Below are 20780 nucleotides of genomic sequence, written 5' to 3'. Positions count from 1 at the left end.
GGCCAGTTCAGCAGTGACAGGTCTGGAGTGCGGGAGGTGGCCCACATGAGCCTTTGCAGGCATTACCTTCCTGTCACATCCTATCATAACTGGTTTCCTCGTAATCTTCCCACGTCATTGAAAAATAAAGTTAATCTGCTTTAAGGAGGCAAAGCCTGAAAATACCCTTCAGAAAACCAACCACCGGGGCTTTGTCACTCCTGTTTCTGTCGAACCTGCTAGAATGTATGCGTTAACATAGGCCATCTAGACACTGTGATACAGATGACCTTGGACCACAGCACCCCGCCAAACCTGGCTCAGCACTAATCTGCAGGAGCCACTCCAGAGGAGAGGACATCGTGCTGGAATGCAACGGACCGGCGACAGCGCCAGGCCTTCCAACAGGGAGCTGCCAGTCCCAGGGCCTGGGCGGGTGTATGGGGGGGGGGGGGGGGGGCGGATTGTAGAGGACCATTCCCACCAGGTCGTGATCCCAGGGCCTAGGCACATAGGTGTGAGGACCTCCTGGGATTTGCACTTATGCACCAGCTATTTTTACACAAACTTTCAACTCAAATGCCCCCCCGCCCCCCGTACCTGTTTATTATAATTCTCTCAAAATAATTACTTCAAGATAGAAAGAAAACACTGCAGTTCATGGCTGGGCTTCAAGGTCCATGAAGAACTTGCAGCACTGTGTGTGTGGAGCAAGCATGCATGAGTGCATGTGTGTTTGTGTGTCTGTTAAGGGAGGAAAGGATTTATAGTTCTCATCAGATTAGCAAAGGGCTCCAAGATCCCAAAAAGATCTCAGGTAAGAAACAAAACTGCTCATTCCCTATAGTGGACCATTTGAAATAGGGAAAGCTCAGGTGTAGCCAACTAGCTGAAAATAACTTTTAACTTCAAGCGGAAATATTAAGTCCACGAGGTGAAAGTATGGTGCAACCAGGACTGTCTTTTTAAAAATGTAAATGAACCATCTCACTTCTCTGCAAAAAATCCTCCCATGATCTCCGACTGCCCTTCACACCCACAATCCTGAGTGGCCTACAGGCCCTGCAGGTTTCCGTCTGTGCCTAACTCTGACCGCTCACTACTTCCCCAGGCCTGCTAAGCTCCAGCCACCCCGGCCTAGGACACGCCGAACGTTTCCTCGCTGCGGACCACTGAGTCTCATTCTCTGTCTGGCTCCCACCCCCGCCCTGGCACGCTCAGATCCTCCTCTGCATGCAGGTTTTGGATTAAGCACCCTGCCTTCAGCCTCCCTCACGCACAAACAAAAGCAGCCGCCCAGTCACTATCACCTCACAGGGTTTTACTACACGTCCTAACACTTCAGCCACATCTGACTTTCCTGATGGCTGGTTTCGCAGTGTGTTTGCTGCAGCTGTCCTCCCTCGGCAGGGCCCTCCTGACTGGCAGAGCGGCTCCTGGGCTGTCTGCCCATCCCAGCCTCGGGGCAGAGCAGCGCCTGCCCACAGGGCACTGGACGAAGGTCCGGACTGACCACTAAATTCAAAGGGATTTACCTTTGATCCCTGAACATTGAGAGAAAAACAGGCAATCTTGAGCAAAAGGTCCATCTTTAAGGTCCTCATGCAGAAGATTACATTTTCTGAAGTTCAAGTAATTTATTTGATGTCTTATTTAGGCAAGATAAAGCCAATGTCTACAGTTCTGAAGATCTGTATTAAATCCATTCAGGTGATTTGACTATTTGGACTAGAAATCAAATAAAAATAAGACATCCCGTATTTATATTAAATGCTTTTCACTAAACTGTAGTTCAAACCAGGGCTCTTTGTCTAAAGATTTCTCCCTTTCCCAAGTTCTTTCCCATTCATAACACTGAGATTGTTGCACTTTTCAGTCCTCCTCGATGCCGATGAGACCAATGTGCTCAGAGGATACACTTGAGCTTGCACTAGCGAAGAGAAACAGGAAGATGCTTAACCCACTGTCCACCATAAGCATCTGTAGATGCAAGCGGCGGACCTTCCCCACACGCCACGCGCGTCTATAGAAAAAGAATGTTTTCCCTAAGTGGCAGCCCTGACCAACTTTAAAATCATTTTCCGTGAGAATTTTCAGCTGAAAATATTCAAGAACACCCGAATTGTGAGTAATATATTTATTTTTATAATATTCACTGCAAATTGATTTTTTAAATTAAATTCAAAACATTGTGGCGGGTGGGGATGGGTTCCGTTTTGGACGCGTGGTAGTTGACTGGTTAAAGAAAAACAAGCCACAATCCCTATGTCGAGTCCTGTGTACTGTAGAGACAACAGCATAAGAAGGGGGCAAGTGGAGCTAAAAGGGTGCACATGTACGAGGATGCTGATTGTCACCAATACTTTATTTTGTGGCAAAGATTTTAATGAAAAATTTCTATTAGCAACACCAAGAAATAAAAAGCTATACAGTTTTTTTCCTATAGAGTAGTAAGCAAACTGCTATACTATGCAGGAAAAACACACACACATTTTAAGTAGCATATATTTTAAAATCTAATGGGTAACTCACCAAAAACCATTCTCCATAAGGCTGGATGAGGCCGAGTAAATGGACCTGCGGAGGTAACATAACAGGGTTAGAACGAACTCATTTCAGAGACAAGACTAAAGACAGTAAGAGGCCCTTTACTTAATTTTTTATGTTTTTATAGATACTTTGAGGTCCAGGTCTAGTTTGAAATGTTTTGTCCACATTGTAACAACTATTGCCATACACATAACAGGCCCCAAGTCTCCTCAAGTTGTGCGTGTTTTGTTTTTTTCTTTAGAACTCAGGTCATCATTTCCCAGGGAAACAATGTTATAACAGTAAGTAGGTTACCTGTAAGTGTAAGTCATACAGATTGTACCTCAACAAGTGAAAGCTCCCTGCTCCGCAGAAGCTCCAGGGGAAAAGAGGTCTGGACAGTGTGTGTGTGTGTGTGTGTGTGTGTGTGTGTGTGTGTGTGTCTGTGCGTGTGTCAGGGTGGAGGGACATGACTTATTCTGAAAATGAAAGAGAAAAGACAAATACTGTGCTTTGCATATAAGTGAGATGGGTAGTGAAACTGAAAATAAACTCTGAGCACTGGAGGCTGCAGGCTTTTAAGATCATGAACTGTGGTAACAATAGCTTTTACCTGGCAACTCAGTTTCCATACACAGATGCAGATCATGTTCAATGAAAAGTTTCACAAGATGAAACTTACTCTAAGTGATACACAATACCTTCTCTTCTGTTTTATTTCATTAAAAAAAAAAAGGCAGAAGAAGGCAAGCAAGCTGGGTTCACTAGAGCGATTTATGACCAACTGAAGGGTTACAACTCGCCAACGTTGAACACTGTTCTAATGGGCCCGGGACCTGCCCGGAGCTGCCCACGCCTTTGGAACAGCCTTCCTACGCTTGGAGAACTTCCAGCGTTATGCGTCCCACGTCTCCCGGGAGATGCCAGAACTTGCTGCCCAGGATTCTTTATAACTAGGGCTGGTTCTTCAGTCGCACCCATGCCAGACTCAGCCTCAGAGCTGGCGGCAGTAGAGGTGAATATGCACCCTCCTCGCCTCCCTCGGTGCTGGCTAGCAGGAAGTCGAGGGAGGGGGCACTCCTCACACTGCTGACTGTGCCATGAGGTTCCATCACAGTTCGCTGCAGAAGTGACAGTGGGACAGACTACAGCCTAAGCTCACTGGGGTTTCCCCAGCAGACCAGTTCTGCGTGGCACGCCAGTGTCTAGAAGCTTTCCTGGGAACTTGTTTCCCAGCCTCCTACAACTCCTCCTCCAGCCAATGTCCGTTAACAGGCTTTTAAATCAGCACGGTCAGCTTCTGTAGCTTGCAACCGGGAATCCTGTCTGAGGCAAATATTTACCTTGTAATTTTTATTCTGGAACTCATTCTAAAATCCCTCTCTTCTTACACAGGCTAAATTAAAATATATATGAACTGCTTTCTTTTGATGAATCAAGTTCACATTAGGAAAATCTGTTACAAGTATGCCCACTATCCAATTATATTCAGTTCCTGAGTATAGATGGTGAGAATTCAGAAAGTACATTAGCTTTGAGAGAGACTTTGCTTTATCCAAATTAATCTGGTGCCCGAGTTTTGGATGGCAAGTAGTGAGAGCTCAGAGGTGAGAGATACCTACAGTCTTTTTAATCATCTGCTCCTCTCTCCGAAAAGCACAATGAAGCAGAGAAGCCTGAATCCCTTTAGGTAACATCATAATGTGGTTAACTTTCTTCACATGCCATTGGAAAACTGACAGCTAATATTGCCATCTTTTAAGTAATTTTCTCTTCACTCTTCACTGATTGTGAGTTGATGTCTCGACTTGTCACCATGAATGAATGACCTCCGTATTATGATGGCTATCTGGCTTGAAATATTACTTCATCCATGCCACTGAATTAACCTCTCATAACAGGGGACCCCAGCTTCTCTATGGTTTCCTCTTACAAGGTCCAACTCTAATCTATTTGGCATGCAATAGAACTCCATGCCCAATCAACACTCAAAACCGTATGTTGCTGTTCTCAAGAGCAATCATAATGTTAATTTATAATAGCCAGCAGTACTTTCTGAGCACTCACTGGGTACCAGGCTGAAGGCCGAGACACCCCTACGTTTTGTCTTAGTTCTCCTAACAGCTGGGTACCATCACCCCCATTTTACATAAGAACAGTGAGCCCCAAAGAACTTGTCCAGGGTCACACAGCTCACAGGACTCCTCTCTGGTCTGAGAGCACACAAGTACTTCTCCATCAACTCTGTCAGGCCTGGGCCAGCGCAGGAGGAGAGACTGAGGAGGAGTGAGAGCCAGAGCCAGGACTGTCTCAGGGTCAGGAGAGCAAGGTGGGAGAAGCAAGCTGGTGGGGTGCTGTTGAGGTCCTGCAATTGGAACTGATGAGCAAGGTCAAGAAAAGCTGCAAGGATGGGGGAAATGCCAGGCAGCTGATGGGAGATCCCTCACACCAACTAGTAGAAAGGCCCCCAAAGTCCTCTTCCACCTGCCATTACTGTAAGAGAAGCCTCTGGAAAACAGACATAGCCCCGGCTTATCTGACCCCCAGCAGTTGTTCCAAAGTGAGAGGACAGACAGGTGCTTGAGAACCTGGGAGCCGAGGGGCCTTCCAGCTCGCCTTAACCTACACACAATTGCTTCAGCCCCAGGGTACTTCCCTCGGTTACTCTGTGATTCCCTGTGACAGGCCCACGCTGTTCCAGGACCTGGAAAGAGAATTTTCATTTTATTGCTGTTTGTTTGTTTTTAAGCCTTGGCTTATCCCTAATTGATGTTTCCTCTTTTTTCTAGGTTTCCCACTTAAAGATCATATCACATCACAATGTTTCTCAAAAAAGACAACTTTTAAAAATGACCTTTCAGCTTTGCCAACTGAAATGCACTGGATCCGAAAAAGGCTTAGGAAGGTGGGTTTCAGAAGAGACCGAGTACCAAGGTGCTCTGTCCCCAACCAGGCTGGTGGGAACCAACTGTGTCATTTACTGACAACAGGTGAGAGAAAGCCCTGGCGCATGTAAGGGGAGTCTCAGCAGCCAACTTCAAATCTGCCCCCTTCTTAGAAGTGCATTTTAGTAGCATTATTCACTGAGAGAACCATCGTCGTCATCAGACAGTACTATTACTAAAACATCATTATACTTTTACAAAAACCAAAAACGAGGCTGGCATTTTTCTATACCATAAGCCTTGGCATTTATGCTCACTAGGTCACCCACGCTTGGCTACTCCATGCAAGCCGCCTTCTGAAAGCCATGCTTTCCACAGCATGGTCTGCCTAGGAGGGTTAGTACCACCTCAGCCTCCTCTGAACACTGCTTTCCTCAAGGCCTTCTGCACAGACCTCCTCTCCCAACAAGCCATGCACCAGTGTGCCCGGAGGAGCCGGGGCCCCAGCCGGTCTCTGCTCGGTGCCTAGGCGGCGGAAACAGGGAAGGCACTGAGTGTGGGAAGAAAGAGGCCTGTTTTGCTCTGGATTCTGGTTTCGTACCAGGCTCACTGAAAACTACCTGTTTTCTCTTCTTCAGCAGGCCCTGCATCCAGAGGACATACGTGTAATCAGATATCCAGAGCAAGCTGAATTTCAAAAGACATAGAAGCAAAATGTCTTCATCATGAGAAGAGGAGCCTTTCAAAAACGACCTTAGAAATCAGAAACAAGGCCTTGCTTGTCTTGCCAGCAACAGTTATCCCTACTACTAAGTTTAAGGGACCAAACCCTCAGGAGGTATAATTCTTAAACAAAAACTAGAAGTTACACTTTTGTCCCCAGGCCTCTTAGTCTGCTTCCTTGTTATTTTTTTTCAGCTTTACTGAGGTATAATTGATAAAGCTGGAAGATATTTGCTTACTATTAAAGTTTAAATGTCTCTTAAGAAATAAGAAAAGTAAATAAAAGCATTTCTATGCATATTTTAAACCTAAGGGGGAAAACTTATGAGAAAAAGTAGTGAGCAGTGGGCAGAGAATGAGGAGATAAGAACTTAAAAATAAATTAGAAGCCGTGAACCTTCTGGATCACCTTCAAATCTCAGGGATGTAATTGGCACCACGCTGAGCTCAGAGAAGCCAAATGAGCCTGAAGGACAAACAGAATGATAAAATCAGGAAAATCAAGAAATACTACTTCACTCTACTCAGAATACCTTACAGCAGTGCTGCGTGCTCTTTCTCTTGCCGGTAAGTCAAGGGGAAAAGAGGGCTAATGCTGTGACTTTTTTTGCTGGCAGATTCGTTACTTAATTCAACATCTATCCTTTGAGAGGCCACTGTGGGCCAGGCACTGGGGTCCAGAGCAGGCTTGGGTGCTTTGGGAGGGGGTGGAAGAGGAACAGTTCAAGGAAGTCTTCAGAAGCCAGAAAAGTACACCAGTCAGTTATCTGTTGAAAGAAATCTCCAAGCCAACTGGAGACTGAAATAGGCTTCTAAATTTCCCTCCCGATATAGTGATATGATTACACTCCAATTATAAAATTACACTTATATCTGAGTGTCAGTTGCTGTAATGAGATGATGGAAGTAGCATTTAAAACAAACAAACGAACCAGACGTAAGGGAACCAGAAGAGAACGGGAGAGCAGACGGCAGGAGAGCAGGCCTTCCTTCCCGTCGGTCCGGGGCCTGTCCCTCCGGGCCTGTGGACAGGGCCGAAGGAAGGAACTGGAGAGCCTCGCCTGTTACTCATCCTGTTGACTGACAAAGGATCTGTTGAGTATCCATTCCTGTCCCATGTGCCTCCGCTAACCTCCAAGGCGAAGCAGGTAATCCTTTCTTTTATTCTTTCGGTCAATGAGATCGACTGTGAGCTACTCCTCCGGGCACTGTAAGTTCCTGCCCTCGGGTCTCCTTGGAAAGAGGCCGTCTGGGCAAGGAGGACTGAGGGCGGGTGTGCTGGAGGCTCTCTAGAAAAGGTCTCTTCCCTCTTAAAAACACAGGAAGGGAGGATGTTTTCTCCTGCTGTCAGGACACTGTCAGGACTGAGCAGCTCCCTCAAGATCACCAGGGCCGGAAGCACAGGCTGGGACCAACATGCTAGAGATGTGGGAAACAGGAGGGGTCCCCGAGCCACGGAACAGCCAACCCTGGAACCACCTATCGGGGAACGGCTGGCGATGTACGAAAGGACACATTTTTCTTATTCGTTAAGCCATTTTGAAATGGGTTTCCTATTGCCTGTGGCCCAAAGCACTGTTATAAAACCCTATGGAGAAAGTCAAGGGCTTTCTTCGTTATTCAGACTCTGAACAAAAAAAAAGTCACAGGGCTCCTTCCCGGAGGAGTTGACCGATTCTACCACACAGGTAGCATGTGTAACTCACACACATGAGCCGTATGGACGCAATCATATTTAGACCTCTACTCAAGCATGCAGGGCAGCCTTTACTGGGTCAAGGATAAATGCATTTGAAGTTGCCAAAACAGAACCATTCTGTGAATGCCATCCACTGCAGGCACTGCCCCAAAGTGTCTTTCAAGGAGAAGACAAATGTTGGGCTTTGTCTCTCCGATTCATTTCATTACTTAATTTGAGAATACGTGCCAAGGGTGGGGCGAATGGAAAATAAGATGACAAGACTGGAGCAAGAAGAGGCATAAATATTCCACTCAGAGAAGCAGCCTTCCGGCACGTGGCTCCTGGGCGGCCTGAAGTCTGGCTCTGGGAGGGGACAGCCACACAGCTCAGGAGCAGCCTTCCCAGTGGCCCGGCTCTCCCATCAACTCCAAGGCACCTCCCAAAGCCACACTGAACTTAAACAGAGTCGATTACATTCCCTAGTTGAGTATCCATTCCTCTCCCATGTCCCCAACACCCCATCCTGCATATGAAGATTACCGAACTGACATTGTCCTTTTCCAGGTCTATCTGGGACCTTGTTTGGGGATGCTCTACCTCCAGGTGAGTGGTGTGTGTGAGCATGCGCCCAGAGGTGGCGGGGGAAGGAAAGGCAGGAAGAGAGTAGGAAAGGGAGAAAGTATGCAGGTTTGGATCGATCTGCTGGCCTCTGCTGGTCTTGGAGGACGCTGGCAACACAGGAGTATGGCCACATCCGCCTTCTGCAGGACCCAGGGCACACTGCCTGAGACCACACTCCTGGGAAAAGAAAGCCAGAGACTGATGGAGAGGAAGAGAAGCAGAGGGAGACAGGAACATAGGAGACAGAGAGAAAACACCTCACAGACCACCTGATAGGAGAAACAACCAGAGCAATGCTGAGTACAGGAAAACGCGTGAGCTGGGCTGGGTCACCAGGCTGGCATCAAGTAGCGTGACCTCTTGACCTCTTTGGGTGAATGACGATTATGGGTTCAGCCTTCTCAGCTGTGAACTGAGCAGGCTGAACGAGGTGATCCCTATGGGATCTCCCCTCTTTGTATGTGTAGGTACCACAAAGTCCACACACCCAGGATAAGAAAAGCATAAAACAAACTCAACTTTTATCTTTCCAGAAAGAAAACAAAAGCACAGCTCCACATGGGAGACTGGGGAAGTTGAGTGGGCTCTGAACATCAGAAGACTTCATTAGCAAATAAGAGGAAAAACCAGCAGGAATGAAAAAATGTTACCTCCAATAGATTTTAGCCCCCAACCTTCAGGGCCTTTGGTACCTTAAGAAAAACATCTGCTAGTGAAGCCCCAAACCCAGCTCCCACTAAAGCTTCGTGGATGGGTGGCTGTAACATCACGGCTATTGAGTCGGCAGACTTCCAAAATGGCTCTGAGATCTTAGATCAAAAAGCCTTAAGAAATAGCGATTCAAAAAAAAAAATAAGAAAAGAAAAAGAAACCTTCAAAGTGTGAAGAAGTAACCCTTATGAACCAAGCAACACAGCCAGAGAAAGAGGGAGTCTTGAAGACCAGACCTGACACATTTAGACTGATCGGTTTCCTGAGCATGTACTCTGCTGATTGACTTACAAAAGGAGTAGGACTGGGGACAGGCGAGATAAGAAATAGAAACAGAGGACACAGGCCAATGAGGGTCCTGGCATCAACTGATGACAAGTAAGCAGCAGGCCTTCACAGGACACAGAAGGTAAGAGCGGCTGCGGGGGGTGGCAGTCACCACCACCACCTGAATTGTCACCTACTCACCTCCCCTGGGGGCTTTGGTGGCAGCTGGCCTGTGGTGGTATCCCACCTGAGATGAGTCTTACAATCTTCTTGCATTGGGCTGTATTCTTAAGTTTCCTTTGTATGAAAAGGCCAGGATCCCGAGCTCAGGGGGACCACCCACACACAGCCTGGTGGTTCCAGTGTGTGTGACATGATTTATATTGCAGGTGGCCACTTAGCTGGCACTACAACATGGCACCCTTGAAAGAGGCCAGGCTACACAACGTCCAAACGATCTAACCCTAAAATTCTGAGACTTTGTGTGTTGGAGGTGAGAAGGAAAAGAAGCTGGCAAATAGCCAAGAAGCTGATTGACATCAGGGTCTTTTCCTAGAAAGTGAATCCTACAGCAAGGTTAATTCATTCCATATCATGGACGTCTTGTCATCATGCCCCAATAATTATGCATATCAGAACCCCTGGTTGTCACAGAAAGGCCCATGTTTACAATATGTGCACAAGACATGCAGGTGTTAATGTGTGTCCCTCCAAATTCTGAGGTTGAAATCCTAACTCCGAAGACTGTTGGACTTCCTAGAGACTGAACCAGAGTTACCTGATGGGAACGCTGGCTATTCTTTAAGACAAGAAGGACCCCAAAGGTGATTCAGAGGTTATCCAGGCTGGGCTGTCACTTCCATCATAAGCTCAGAGAGCCAAGGTCATGGAGAGGAGGGAAGAGGAGGGCAGCCTTCACCTTGGTTTCAAAGGGCAAGCACTGAGGCAAAGAGAATTATTCTTAAACCTTAAGGCTTCTTGATCTAAGATCTCATAGAATTGGCCTTCCTAGGTGCTGGGCTAGCTTCGCACCCATCACCCCTCCCTTCTTTCTCATTCTCCTTTGGAACAGGAATGTCTATCCTCAGCCTGTCACACTACAGTGTTATAGAATAGCAAGAAGCTAGGGAAAGTGCAGGAAAAAGGAATAGGGCAACTGAGATAGTTCAACAGCAGTTTGCAGCCATCTAGTAAATCCTATCCGCCCTAAAGCAAGGATACGTAAGAGTAAATGGTTTGCACTTCTCCCCAACCAGAGGGTAAACAGTTTAAATCACCCTACTCAGGGAGACAGACACAAAAATCCAACTAGTGCCATTTGCCAACCACACCCAAGGACAGACAAATTAAGAGAATAAACCTCACTTTGGTCCATCGGCACAAAGCTGATAAATATTCTATTGATCTGCCCCTAAGATCTCCCCTAAACGCCCAGCCTTTAAAATCCCTGAAAACAAAGGTCCCAGTGCACTCTCCCTTCAAGGAACATACAAGCCCATGCCATTTCCTTCCGCCTTTCTTCCCCCACAGGCACATATCCCCTAACCTCTAAGGGACCCCATGAGACTTGCAACCAGGGGAGCAATGGGCAGCAGACCCCCTAAACCTGTCTCCAAGGCCCCCTTTTCTCTGACTTCCCAGGGAGCCACGGCAGCTCAGCCTCGGCTCTCCTGTGGCTTTCTCTATGCCCTTCCTTGTTTCACTGCCCTAAGTATACGTTTGCTGCTGTCAATAAATTCTCTCTTGCTTTTCTACACTTTGTCTCTTGATTGAAATCTTTCCTTCAAGAAGACAAACACCTGTCTCCTTGTCCCGGGAGCACATAACGTGTCCGGTTTCAGGTTCACAGCCGGAGAGAAATTGTGCTTCAGGATAAATCCTGTGTGAAGCCCCCTACTCTATAGTATTCTGTTAGCGCAGTCTGCACTGAGTAGAGCAGAATCTCATGAAAAAAAATACTTAATCTAAAAGCTTGAGTGGTTGGAGAGGTCAACTCCACAATGACTTGGCTATCTACAACAGTGCATTCCCTAAAGGATTCAGTCATGGCTTAATGGCTGGATTATCATGCTGCCAGCAAAAAACCTAGAGTGCTGCACAAAATAAGCAAAAATACAGAACGAAATTCCACTGCCACCCTCCTGAAAAGCCTGAAGGCTTTGCCATGGGTGATACTGTGATTTATAATAAATATATATTTGGAACAGGATCTGTGTCCCTGTTTTTGACACAGAGCCCCTAAAACCCTTGGAATTTCCAACGAGATGAGGGCAGTAAAGTGTCTCTTGTTCTGTTAATGAGGTGACTTTCGGGAAGCACCAGAGGGTGGGGCTGGCTGCCAGTGGAGCCAACCAGGTGATGAGACGCTTGGAACTTTCAGTCCCACTCCCAGACCTAGTCCAGGGGAGAGGAGCTGGAGATTGACTCCGATCACCAATGTCAATGATTCGATCAATCGCGCCTAAGTGATAGAGCCTCCAGAAAACCCCGCGAGAATGGGGCAGGAGAGCTTCTGGGCTGTGACCTTGTGTAGAGGCCAGGAAAGCGGTGCTCCCGGAGAAGACATGGAAGCTCCTGGCCCTCCCCACGTACTCTGACCACATGCTTCATGCATCTTCATCGGGCTGCTCAGGAACAGCCTTTGTAATAAACTGACAGGTTCATTTAGTGAGTAAACTGGCTTCCTGAGTCCTGTGAGCCTCTCGAGCAATCAGTGGAACCCAAGGAGGCGGTTATGGGAACCTCTGATTTACAGCCATTCCTGTAAGAAGTACAGGTAACAACCTAGACTTGCAACTGGCCTCCGAAGTGGGGTCTGAGCCCTTAATCTGTGGGACCTGACACTCTCGCTGGGTAGACAGTATCAGACTGGAGGTGAATTGTAGGACATCCAGTTCGTGTCGGAGCGCTGCTTGTTGGCGGAGGCACACCACCACCCAGCACATACACACTGGGATGGGTACTAGACTCCTATTACCATGGTGCATTCCCATGCAGCAATCAGCACCATTCATAACAGGCTTCTCATATCACACATTACCTTCTACTGGATAAATAGAATAGAGACAAAACACAACTTAGATATTTAAAGCATGAATGGGGCTTATGGAGCATACTCATAAGAAAGACTGAATTTCAAAATACCATAACTGTAAAAGAAATAGGAAATAGGAAGTGGGCATTTAAAAATGGTTACAGAGAAAAATATCCTAGGAAGAAGGTGCTGAAGGGGAATAAGAAAAATGAAAGTGATTTGTAAGGGACAGTTCAGAGGAAAGAATGAATCTTAAGGATGGCAGAATACCAAACTAGTTTTTTAAACAAAGTTTCTGCCTCACTCTATAATCATGATAGGGAGTAAAATTCATGGTAATAATGTCTTTTTTACCTGCTGATGAAAATTCATATCCAAACATATAATCAGCAAAGTTTAGTGTGATGAAAGATCACTATGACAACAAATTATTAAGTAACACTCATTATAGCGCTGAACCTGTCCGTAGCAAAAAGGAGTAACTGAATGATTGAGCATTTACGACTGGGCTGATGATAACAAAAACAGCAACAAGAACAGCAGCTGACATTCACTGAGAGGTTGCAATTTGTCATTCTCTTTTCAGAGAACTTAACATGCATTAATTAACTCTTACAACAGTACCTACCTGTTACCTCCATTTTGTAGAGTAATAAACTGATAGGTTCGTTTAGTGAGTAATCTGTTTCCTGAGTCCTTAACGTGGCGGCTACAGAGCGAGGGAAGTGGCAGAACGGGCAGTCTGCCTCCAGAGCCTGTGCCTCAACCATCACACAAAACCCAGATTATTTTTTTATTCCACCTTCTGGTTTCATCTTCTAGATGGCTTACACCTAAAAAATACCCAAAGGGCACAATGCATAGGAGAAATGTGATAAGTAGTACATCACTTACCGTTGGGGAAAGCTAATACACTGATGATAAGAAAGAAGAAAATAACAGAGAGGATACCCCGCCAGATGTTGTCTTCTGGGACAGAGTCATCCCTGAAAACAGAAAAAGAACACTGAGTATTCATTACCTAGAAAGAGTCAGAGTTCCATGTTCTAACAACCAGGGGATTGCTAAAATTTCTCTTACTGAGCAAAGTCATTATGCACACAACATACTACTCATTATCATTTCCTAAAATAACTCAATCTCATAATAAAGTCCAGTTCTTATAAGAAAGGCACCTGGCAACCTTACACACCAACACACATTCTGCTCAGACAAACAGTTAAGAATCACTCTTCTTTAAAAAAAAAAAAAATACCCAGGATGTCAAAAGGTAAGGTTTATTCTGGAGAAATGCCTTTTGGTTTCAAGAATAACTAAAGATGACCTTCATGATATAGACTGTGGCAAAGAAACTTTCCAGGAATCAGAAAGAAAGCAAAAGATTATAAGGAGGAAGGCATAATGCAATGAATTATATACTCAATCCTTGTAAGTGAGCAATTAACTAAGGGATGAATGAAAAAGGGGGGAATGTGGAGTAAAAAAAAGGCACCACTAAAAAAAATGTTAAAAGAGAAAACAAAACACCAGATTTTAAAATCACATCAGAAGACAAAAAATTATAATGAAAAGAGATGAGCTTCCTCCATGCCATGCCTGGTCATTTCTAGTTTATTACTGTATTCATCACCTCTATAACTCCAATAGCTGAAATGATTCCATTTGTTGGTTTATATGTTGTCTGCCTTCCCTGTACAAAGTAACCTCCTAAAGCAGGCGTCCTCAAACTATGGCCCGTGGGCCACATGCGGGTGTTTTTGCCGTTTTGTTTTTTTTACTTCAAAATAAGGTATGTGCAGTGTGCATAGGAATTTGTTCATAGTTTTTTTTAAACTATAGTCCGGCCCTCCAACGGTCTGAGGGACAGTGAACTGGCCCCCTGTTTAAAAAGTTTGAGGACCCCTGTCCTAAAGGTTGGGAATTATTCATTTGTTGTATCCTTGGAGTCTGGCACATAGTAGGTCCTCAAGCAGATATTAATGGATTAATTATTGATAGGGAGAAAACTTACTGTGTAAAACAAAGTAAAAATTCTCAAATGAAAATTTTCTTAATATTGATGGAGAAGAAGAATTAGGTTTTGACAGTTTACATTAAAAAAAAAAAAGAAGAGCCCAATTGGCTGGCATGGCTCAGTGATCGAGCGTCAACCTATGAAGCAGGAGGGCACAGTTTGGTGCTGGTCAGGGCACATTCCCTGGGTTGCAGGCTCAATCCCCAGTAGGGGGCGTGCAGGAGACAACCAGTCAATGATTCTTTCATATATATATATAGAAAGAGAGAGAGAGAGAGAGAGAGAGAGAGAGAGAGAGAGAGAGGAGTCGTCTAGCAATATACTGGTATTTGGGGCTCAAGAGAAGCAAACAAAAGAGGAGAGGGAAAAGAGAAATATAAGATAGTAAGGTTTTCTGAATTATTGGTAATTACTGAGACGCTTGGGAAAGGGAAGTTCAGCAATTCAGTTTAAAAATATACAGGATGAGTAGATAGAAAATGAGAGAAAAAGAGTGGAAGGAGATATTTTAGAGATAATGAGATATAGCAATAAATTCAAAAATGATTACAAAAAGTTGAGTTTACAAAAAGTTGAGTGTATATGGGGAAGGACTGCAGTGAAAAACTTACAAAAGACAAACATTAAATGAAGATTAAATATCACTAAAAGAAAAAAATGTCAAAAATATCTTAGAAGAAAACCAAGTTAGCATAAAAAAATTTAGAACATCAGAATGAAGAGGTATGGAATGAAACAATATTACCTAATTACCTAATTAAAGACAGGTCCTGGGATGTTGTTTTATAAACAGAAGTTAATGCAGATATCAACTTCTGTTTATAGTAAGTTTCTGCACTCTATTTAATAATTTCCAGACTTACAACAGGATTGAGCATAAGGCACTAAAATAGAGATCACACAGGTAATACTGTCTCAGATCTTCATATGGCCAAACAGCACTCACACCGATGCTGGACAAACAAGGCTTGACTGTTAGGTTCACATAGACCTGATTACAAAACCAAACTACCGAGTCAGACAGACTTCCTCCTGCAGAGAAATGCAGTCCTACATTAATGGGCACTCTAAGGACTTAACATCTGTCCAGAAGTTATGAACGCAGGCCTAAGAATGCCAGCCCGATGAGCATGCCAGCCAGAAGAGGACGAGGTTACTTGTGAGGCCCTCTGGCTTAGGAGGGAAGCCACATCCAATTCCCAGGTACATCAGCTTTTGCTGAAGAATGGCTACACACAGGGAGGGGGGAGACACAGTGTCCTCCTTCAGACCAGCATCACACTACTGATACTGGTAATGATGAAGGCAATAATAATAGCTCTTCTTTATCAAGCATCTACTGCGTGCCAGGCACTGAATGGCAGTTTATAAACATTATCTCCAATTGTCAGACTCATTTGCAAAATGGGGTATTAACCAAAATTTTCTATAGTTAAGCATGAAAAACAACTTAGCTGCAAAGACCATAAGACCACATCGGTGACTCCGGAAAACCCAATTAGGGGATAAGAACTAGTTAGCTCTGAACATCCGCCATTGTCTCCGCTGCACTCAGAATGCTAGCTGTGCATGATAGCTCTCTTAATCTTCCTATCAGCCTAGAAGGAGGAATAATCACAATCTGCATTTTACGGATGGGACCTGGCTCCAAAGTTCAAAGTTTTCTCCCCTGTAGGAGGCTTTTGGCCAGAATGCGTGGGCTAGAATTCTGGCTTCAACACTCATCAGCCTGTGTGACCTTGGGCAGACTACCCAACCTCTCTGTGCCCTGGTGTCCTCCCCTGTATATCAAGGATAATACTAGTCCCACCTCACAGGGTTGTTGTAAGGATAAAATAACACATGCACAGTACTTAGAGCCTGGCACAGAGGAAGTGCCAGCTATTAGTTCACAACGTCCGAACGCTCTTCATTTATGTCTGCTTACTCCATCATGTAGCTAATGCCTAGCTGTGGGATTGGCATTAGTCTGGGGCTAAGAAGACAAAAATGAACAGACACTGTCCTTATTCTTGAGAGAATCACAAACAAAAGGCACAATGAGACAGAAGACTAAATTATTATCTTGGCCAGCTTTAACCCTTGTCCATCTCCTTAGTCCCAAGTCAAGGAGAAACGTAGCTTGGACAAGTTGAAATCCCTTGGGCACAGCAAGCTGCAGGGAGGCAGCCTCTCCCGGGTGAGTGACAGCGCCTGTTGGACAGGCTGACTCCACTGTGCTATCGCCGGTGCCTCTAGAGGAGAGAGAGGTGGGCTGCTGTGAATGGGAGTTAGTAGATTCTGTGTTTTCAAATCTCAAGTTGGAGTTTTTGAAACTAAGGCTATTCAACATTTTCAAGGTTACCAACCTCTGTAAGCAGAGTAATCACTATACTCTGAGCTTGAGACAAAGGTTCTCCTTGCCCCACGTGGGCAGAACAAACTTTTAAGACACATGCCCAAGCATTTAAGTTATAGAAATACTTACTCTCAAAGGTAGCAGAATGAGCTTTTGTAAACCTTGGGGAGAATGACTCAATAGCATCTGGCTTTATTTTTAATGACAGCGATAGGGACAGGACATTTAAATGCTATGATTTAACAGTGGATTGGCCTAGTTGCTATTTAACAAAAGTACTTGACAAATCCAAACTTGTCTCAGGCTTCTGCACGAGATGTCTAATCTGTCCCAATCCCAAATTCTTGCTGTGCCTCTGGAGCATGTGACATGACCCAGGTACTGTGGTTCACGTGCTGGTAATATGACACACCAAAAGTGTTCTCTGACAGTATGACAGCCCAAACGTATTCCACCTCCTCTTCTCTTACACTATAGTCTTTGAAAAATAAACTGGAAGACATATTTTTAAAGTTATACAGAATTGCACTGAACGGTCATCCAACTAAAATCTGATATAAATAGAATCTGGTATCAGAGATAATCATCACAGAAGAGAACGGAATAAATAATTTTCATTTAAGAAGTCACAACTTTCCATCTTTTTTAAAAATATATTTTTATTGATTTCAGAGAGGAAGGGAGAGGGAGAGAGAGACAGAAACATCAATGATGAGAGAGAATCAGTGATAGGCTGCTTCCCGCCCCCCCCCCGCCCCGCCCCCCAACTGGGGATGAAGCCAGCAACCTGGGCATGTGCCCTTGACCGGAAATGAAGTCACATTCCACAGGCCGATGCTCTATTTGCTGAGCCACACTGGCTAAGGCTCAATCTTTTTTTTTGACCAATATAAAGGTTTATTTAACAAAAGCGTAATGTGAAGATGTACACGACTCGATTTTTATACTGCAGTAAAACAGGTGCCTTGGAGAGGGGACGGGAAGCAGCTGATTTCTCTGGTGAACACAGCCATTCTTCATCCTCGTTCCAAGCTTTCTAACATGCTGATACTACTTCCTCGTATTACCACCGTTCCAATCCTCTGTTGCCCACTAGCTGCCATCTCTACAACACCAATCTATCACAAGTTTCATAAAGGGATCAAATCTCCGCAATATTCCTTGATATTTCTGCCACCATTTAATTTCAAGGATAACTTCTTGTCCATACCTTTATTAAATGGGGAGGGTTAGCTTTGCTCCTGGTGTCCGCTCAACGAGCTCAGACACCTCCAAACGAGTGCTTTCCATTTTTATGGAGGAAGATAGAGCTATCACTGTAATGTCCCACCTTAAAGGCCTACGAATCATTACAAGACATGAATAAGATATAGTAATTACTAATTGTATTAATCGTGCTTATGATTTTACATAAGGAGAAATTTATTATTAGTTCCTCAGTGTGTGATTTCTGTCTCTATGAAATTAGTGAAAGAAATAAAATTATCACTTTTAGAAAAGGCCACAGTTTGAGATTCAAATTATGCCTTTTCTTTACTTTTGACAAGCTGTTAAAATTCATATTTATTTCTTATATATGTTCACTGTTGCAATTTATCAACTGTTTTGGCAGAATATGCTGTAAAAGGGAAATTCCAGAAGAATGTGACTTCCTGTATCAGAAAAGAGGAAGGGACATCTATTCTGAAGGGGTCTAGAATAATATTAACGATAAAAGGTTGAAGCAAACTACTCATTCTTATTTCTCATTATTTAAAAATATATATAATTGCCAACCCACATATGAGATGAAGTTAAACTGAAGTTAATATGAAACAGACAGGTGTATTATCTAAGCAAAGCAATGTCCATTTTTCCAATGCCTTTATCCTTTTTCTCAACTGGGGAGCATACTACATCCTCAATCATAAAAAAAAAAATTTAGAAGGTATTAGTATACAGTAAAATGATTTAATGATAACAACAGCTAATACTGGGCACTTACTATTTGCACTGTGCTAAACACAGATTCTCTAAAAATAAAATTAAAAATAATTGAACCCTCATGACAGACAATCCTGAAATGTTACTAGGTATTTTTTTTTCTTACACAGATAAGGAAACTGAAGCTTACCAAAATTAAGTGGCCAAAAAGCTATTAAGCTGTAAAATCAGTTAACAAGACGAAATATTTGAGGGTAAACCAAAATTAGGACAAGACTGATTTCTCTCCAAAGCTAGAAATGTGCTCCTGGACACTATTGCTTTTAGAGAGGAAGGGAGAGGGAGAGAGAGATTGGACACTGTGGGAAGGTCTGGTCTTACCCACAGCACAGCATTAGCAGGAGATATTACAATAATAGTGGCTGCATCTTCAATCATTAAGAGTGACTGTCACATATGCTTTACAGCTTTAGGTAGATTCATGCAAATAAACACTTAACAAAATAAAAACCAAGAGTCAAAAGAATTATGGAGGTAAGGAACAAGTATAATGTAGGAAGAGAGTATTAGTTCTATTAAAATATGCAAAACTGCAATGATTCCCAAGGGACATACCATTGGCACTTATGTTGTGTACACACATACACACATGGGTATATGTAGAGGGCAATTAATTCCTTGTTCAATGCTGTCCCATGGTGTAGTACATTTAGCATTCTCCTTTTTTTTTTTTTTTAAATTGAACTTAGAGGAAGGGAGGAGGAGAGAGAGAGAGAGACAGAGAGAGACAGAGAGAGGAAGACAGAGAGAAATGAGGCTATGAGAGAGAGACATCCATCAGTTGCCTCCTGTACATGCCCCAACCGGATATGGAACCCGAAACCTGGGTGTGTGCCCTGACCAGAAATCAAGCCCGCCACCTTTCAGCGCCCAGGAGAATGCTCCAATCTACTGAGCCACACCAGCCAGGGCACAGTTAGCATTCTTACCCCCCGCCCACAAAATACCAGTTCTCCCAAAGCTTGTGATCACTGCACATTTTCTGCTGACCTAGACTGAGAACCATTGATTGTTGGATTAAAATGTTGGAAGAGAAGTAACTGACATTAACTGTGCATCCTGCACCAGATACTCTGCTAAGCACATTCACACATATTCATTCAACCTTGATAACCCTATATGAGGTGTAAATGTTATCCCCATTTTACAGGTGTGAAGCCTGGGGCTTAGAGAAAGGTTAAGTAACTTAAGAACACATAGTTTTTGCCCAGCCAGTGTGGCTCAGTGGTTGAGTAACGACCTGAGAACCAGGAGGTCATGGTTCCATTCCCAGTCAGGGCACAACCCCAGTGGAGGGCGTGCAGGAGGCAGCTGGTCAAAGATTCTCTCTCATCACTGATGTTTCTCTCTCTCTCTCCCCCTCTCACTTCCTCTCTAAAATCAATAAAAATATATTTAAAAAATAAAAAAGAACCCACAGTTTTGAAACCATCTCGCTCCAAAACCACATTTCTTTGGGTTGGTCTTGTAAGCCATCATGGTGTGTGGGTAGGGATGCCTCTTTCTTTAAAGACGTTCGTTCAGAAGATATAAATTTTTGTAAGTTGGACCCACGGGGTTGTGTGTCCTTATGAACTAGGGATGAATCAGTTCCCTGGGCTGGGGCTGAGGGAGCCACATGTTCCTGACAAAGTGTCAAGAATTGGGCTGAGTAGCAACTATGCATAAGTATGTCTATTGGAAGTACTGAGTGTGTGAGTGTGTATGTGTGTGTGTATGTGTGTGTGTGTGTGTGTGTGTTTTCAGGGAGATAAGAGTTGTGCTCTACTGTGTGAGGTTTATGTGTTTTAACACTCTATAGCATTGACTGTGCACCGGGGTCATTACAACTGCTTGACAACATCTAATTGAGCAAGTATGTTGGGGGATTAACGGTGCATGGTGTCTGCGCAGCAACGGACACAAGCGGCGATGGGTACTGGCTGTGCTGGAAGGAGGAAGGTCCACGGTGACCGGTGTCGCCAGACTGTGTCGGGTTTGAGGCTGGAGAAGGGTTGTGCTAGATGATGCGTGGA

At 44.3% G+C, this 20780-nt stretch overlaps 1 protein-coding gene across 6 annotated transcripts in view; it reads right to left on the bottom strand.

Annotated features, from left to right (window-relative positions):
• PTDSS1 (phosphatidylserine synthase 1) overlaps positions 1–20780 on the bottom strand; it is a 50025-nt gene that overhangs the window by 28312 nt on the left and 933 nt on the right. Inside the window, exons 2-5 of one of the 6 annotated variants that reach the window (XM_079796487.1) lie at positions 13325–13416; positions 6514–6582; positions 5167–5212; positions 2512–2558 (exon numbers count right to left, since the gene is read on the bottom strand). In XM_079796487.1, coding sequence (XP_079652613.1) covers positions 2512–2558; positions 5167–5212; positions 6514–6582; positions 13325–13416 — 254 coding nt within the window. Of the gene's footprint in view, positions 1–2511; positions 2559–5096; positions 5118–5166; positions 5213–6513; positions 6583–13058; positions 13261–13324; positions 13417–20780 lie in introns of those variants that run through there. The other 5 variants (XM_079796488.1, XM_079796489.1, XM_079796490.1 and 2 more) reach the window with 5 other exon arrangements.

This window comes from Cnephaeus nilssonii, assembly GCF_951640355.1.
Source record: "Cnephaeus nilssonii genome assembly, chromosome: 18".
NCBI classification, from domain to species: Eukaryota; Metazoa; Chordata; class Mammalia; order Chiroptera; family Vespertilionidae; genus Cnephaeus; species Cnephaeus nilssonii.
The sequence above is the reverse complement of the archived record's forward strand: the minus strand, read 5'-3'. Positions and strand labels throughout refer to the sequence as shown.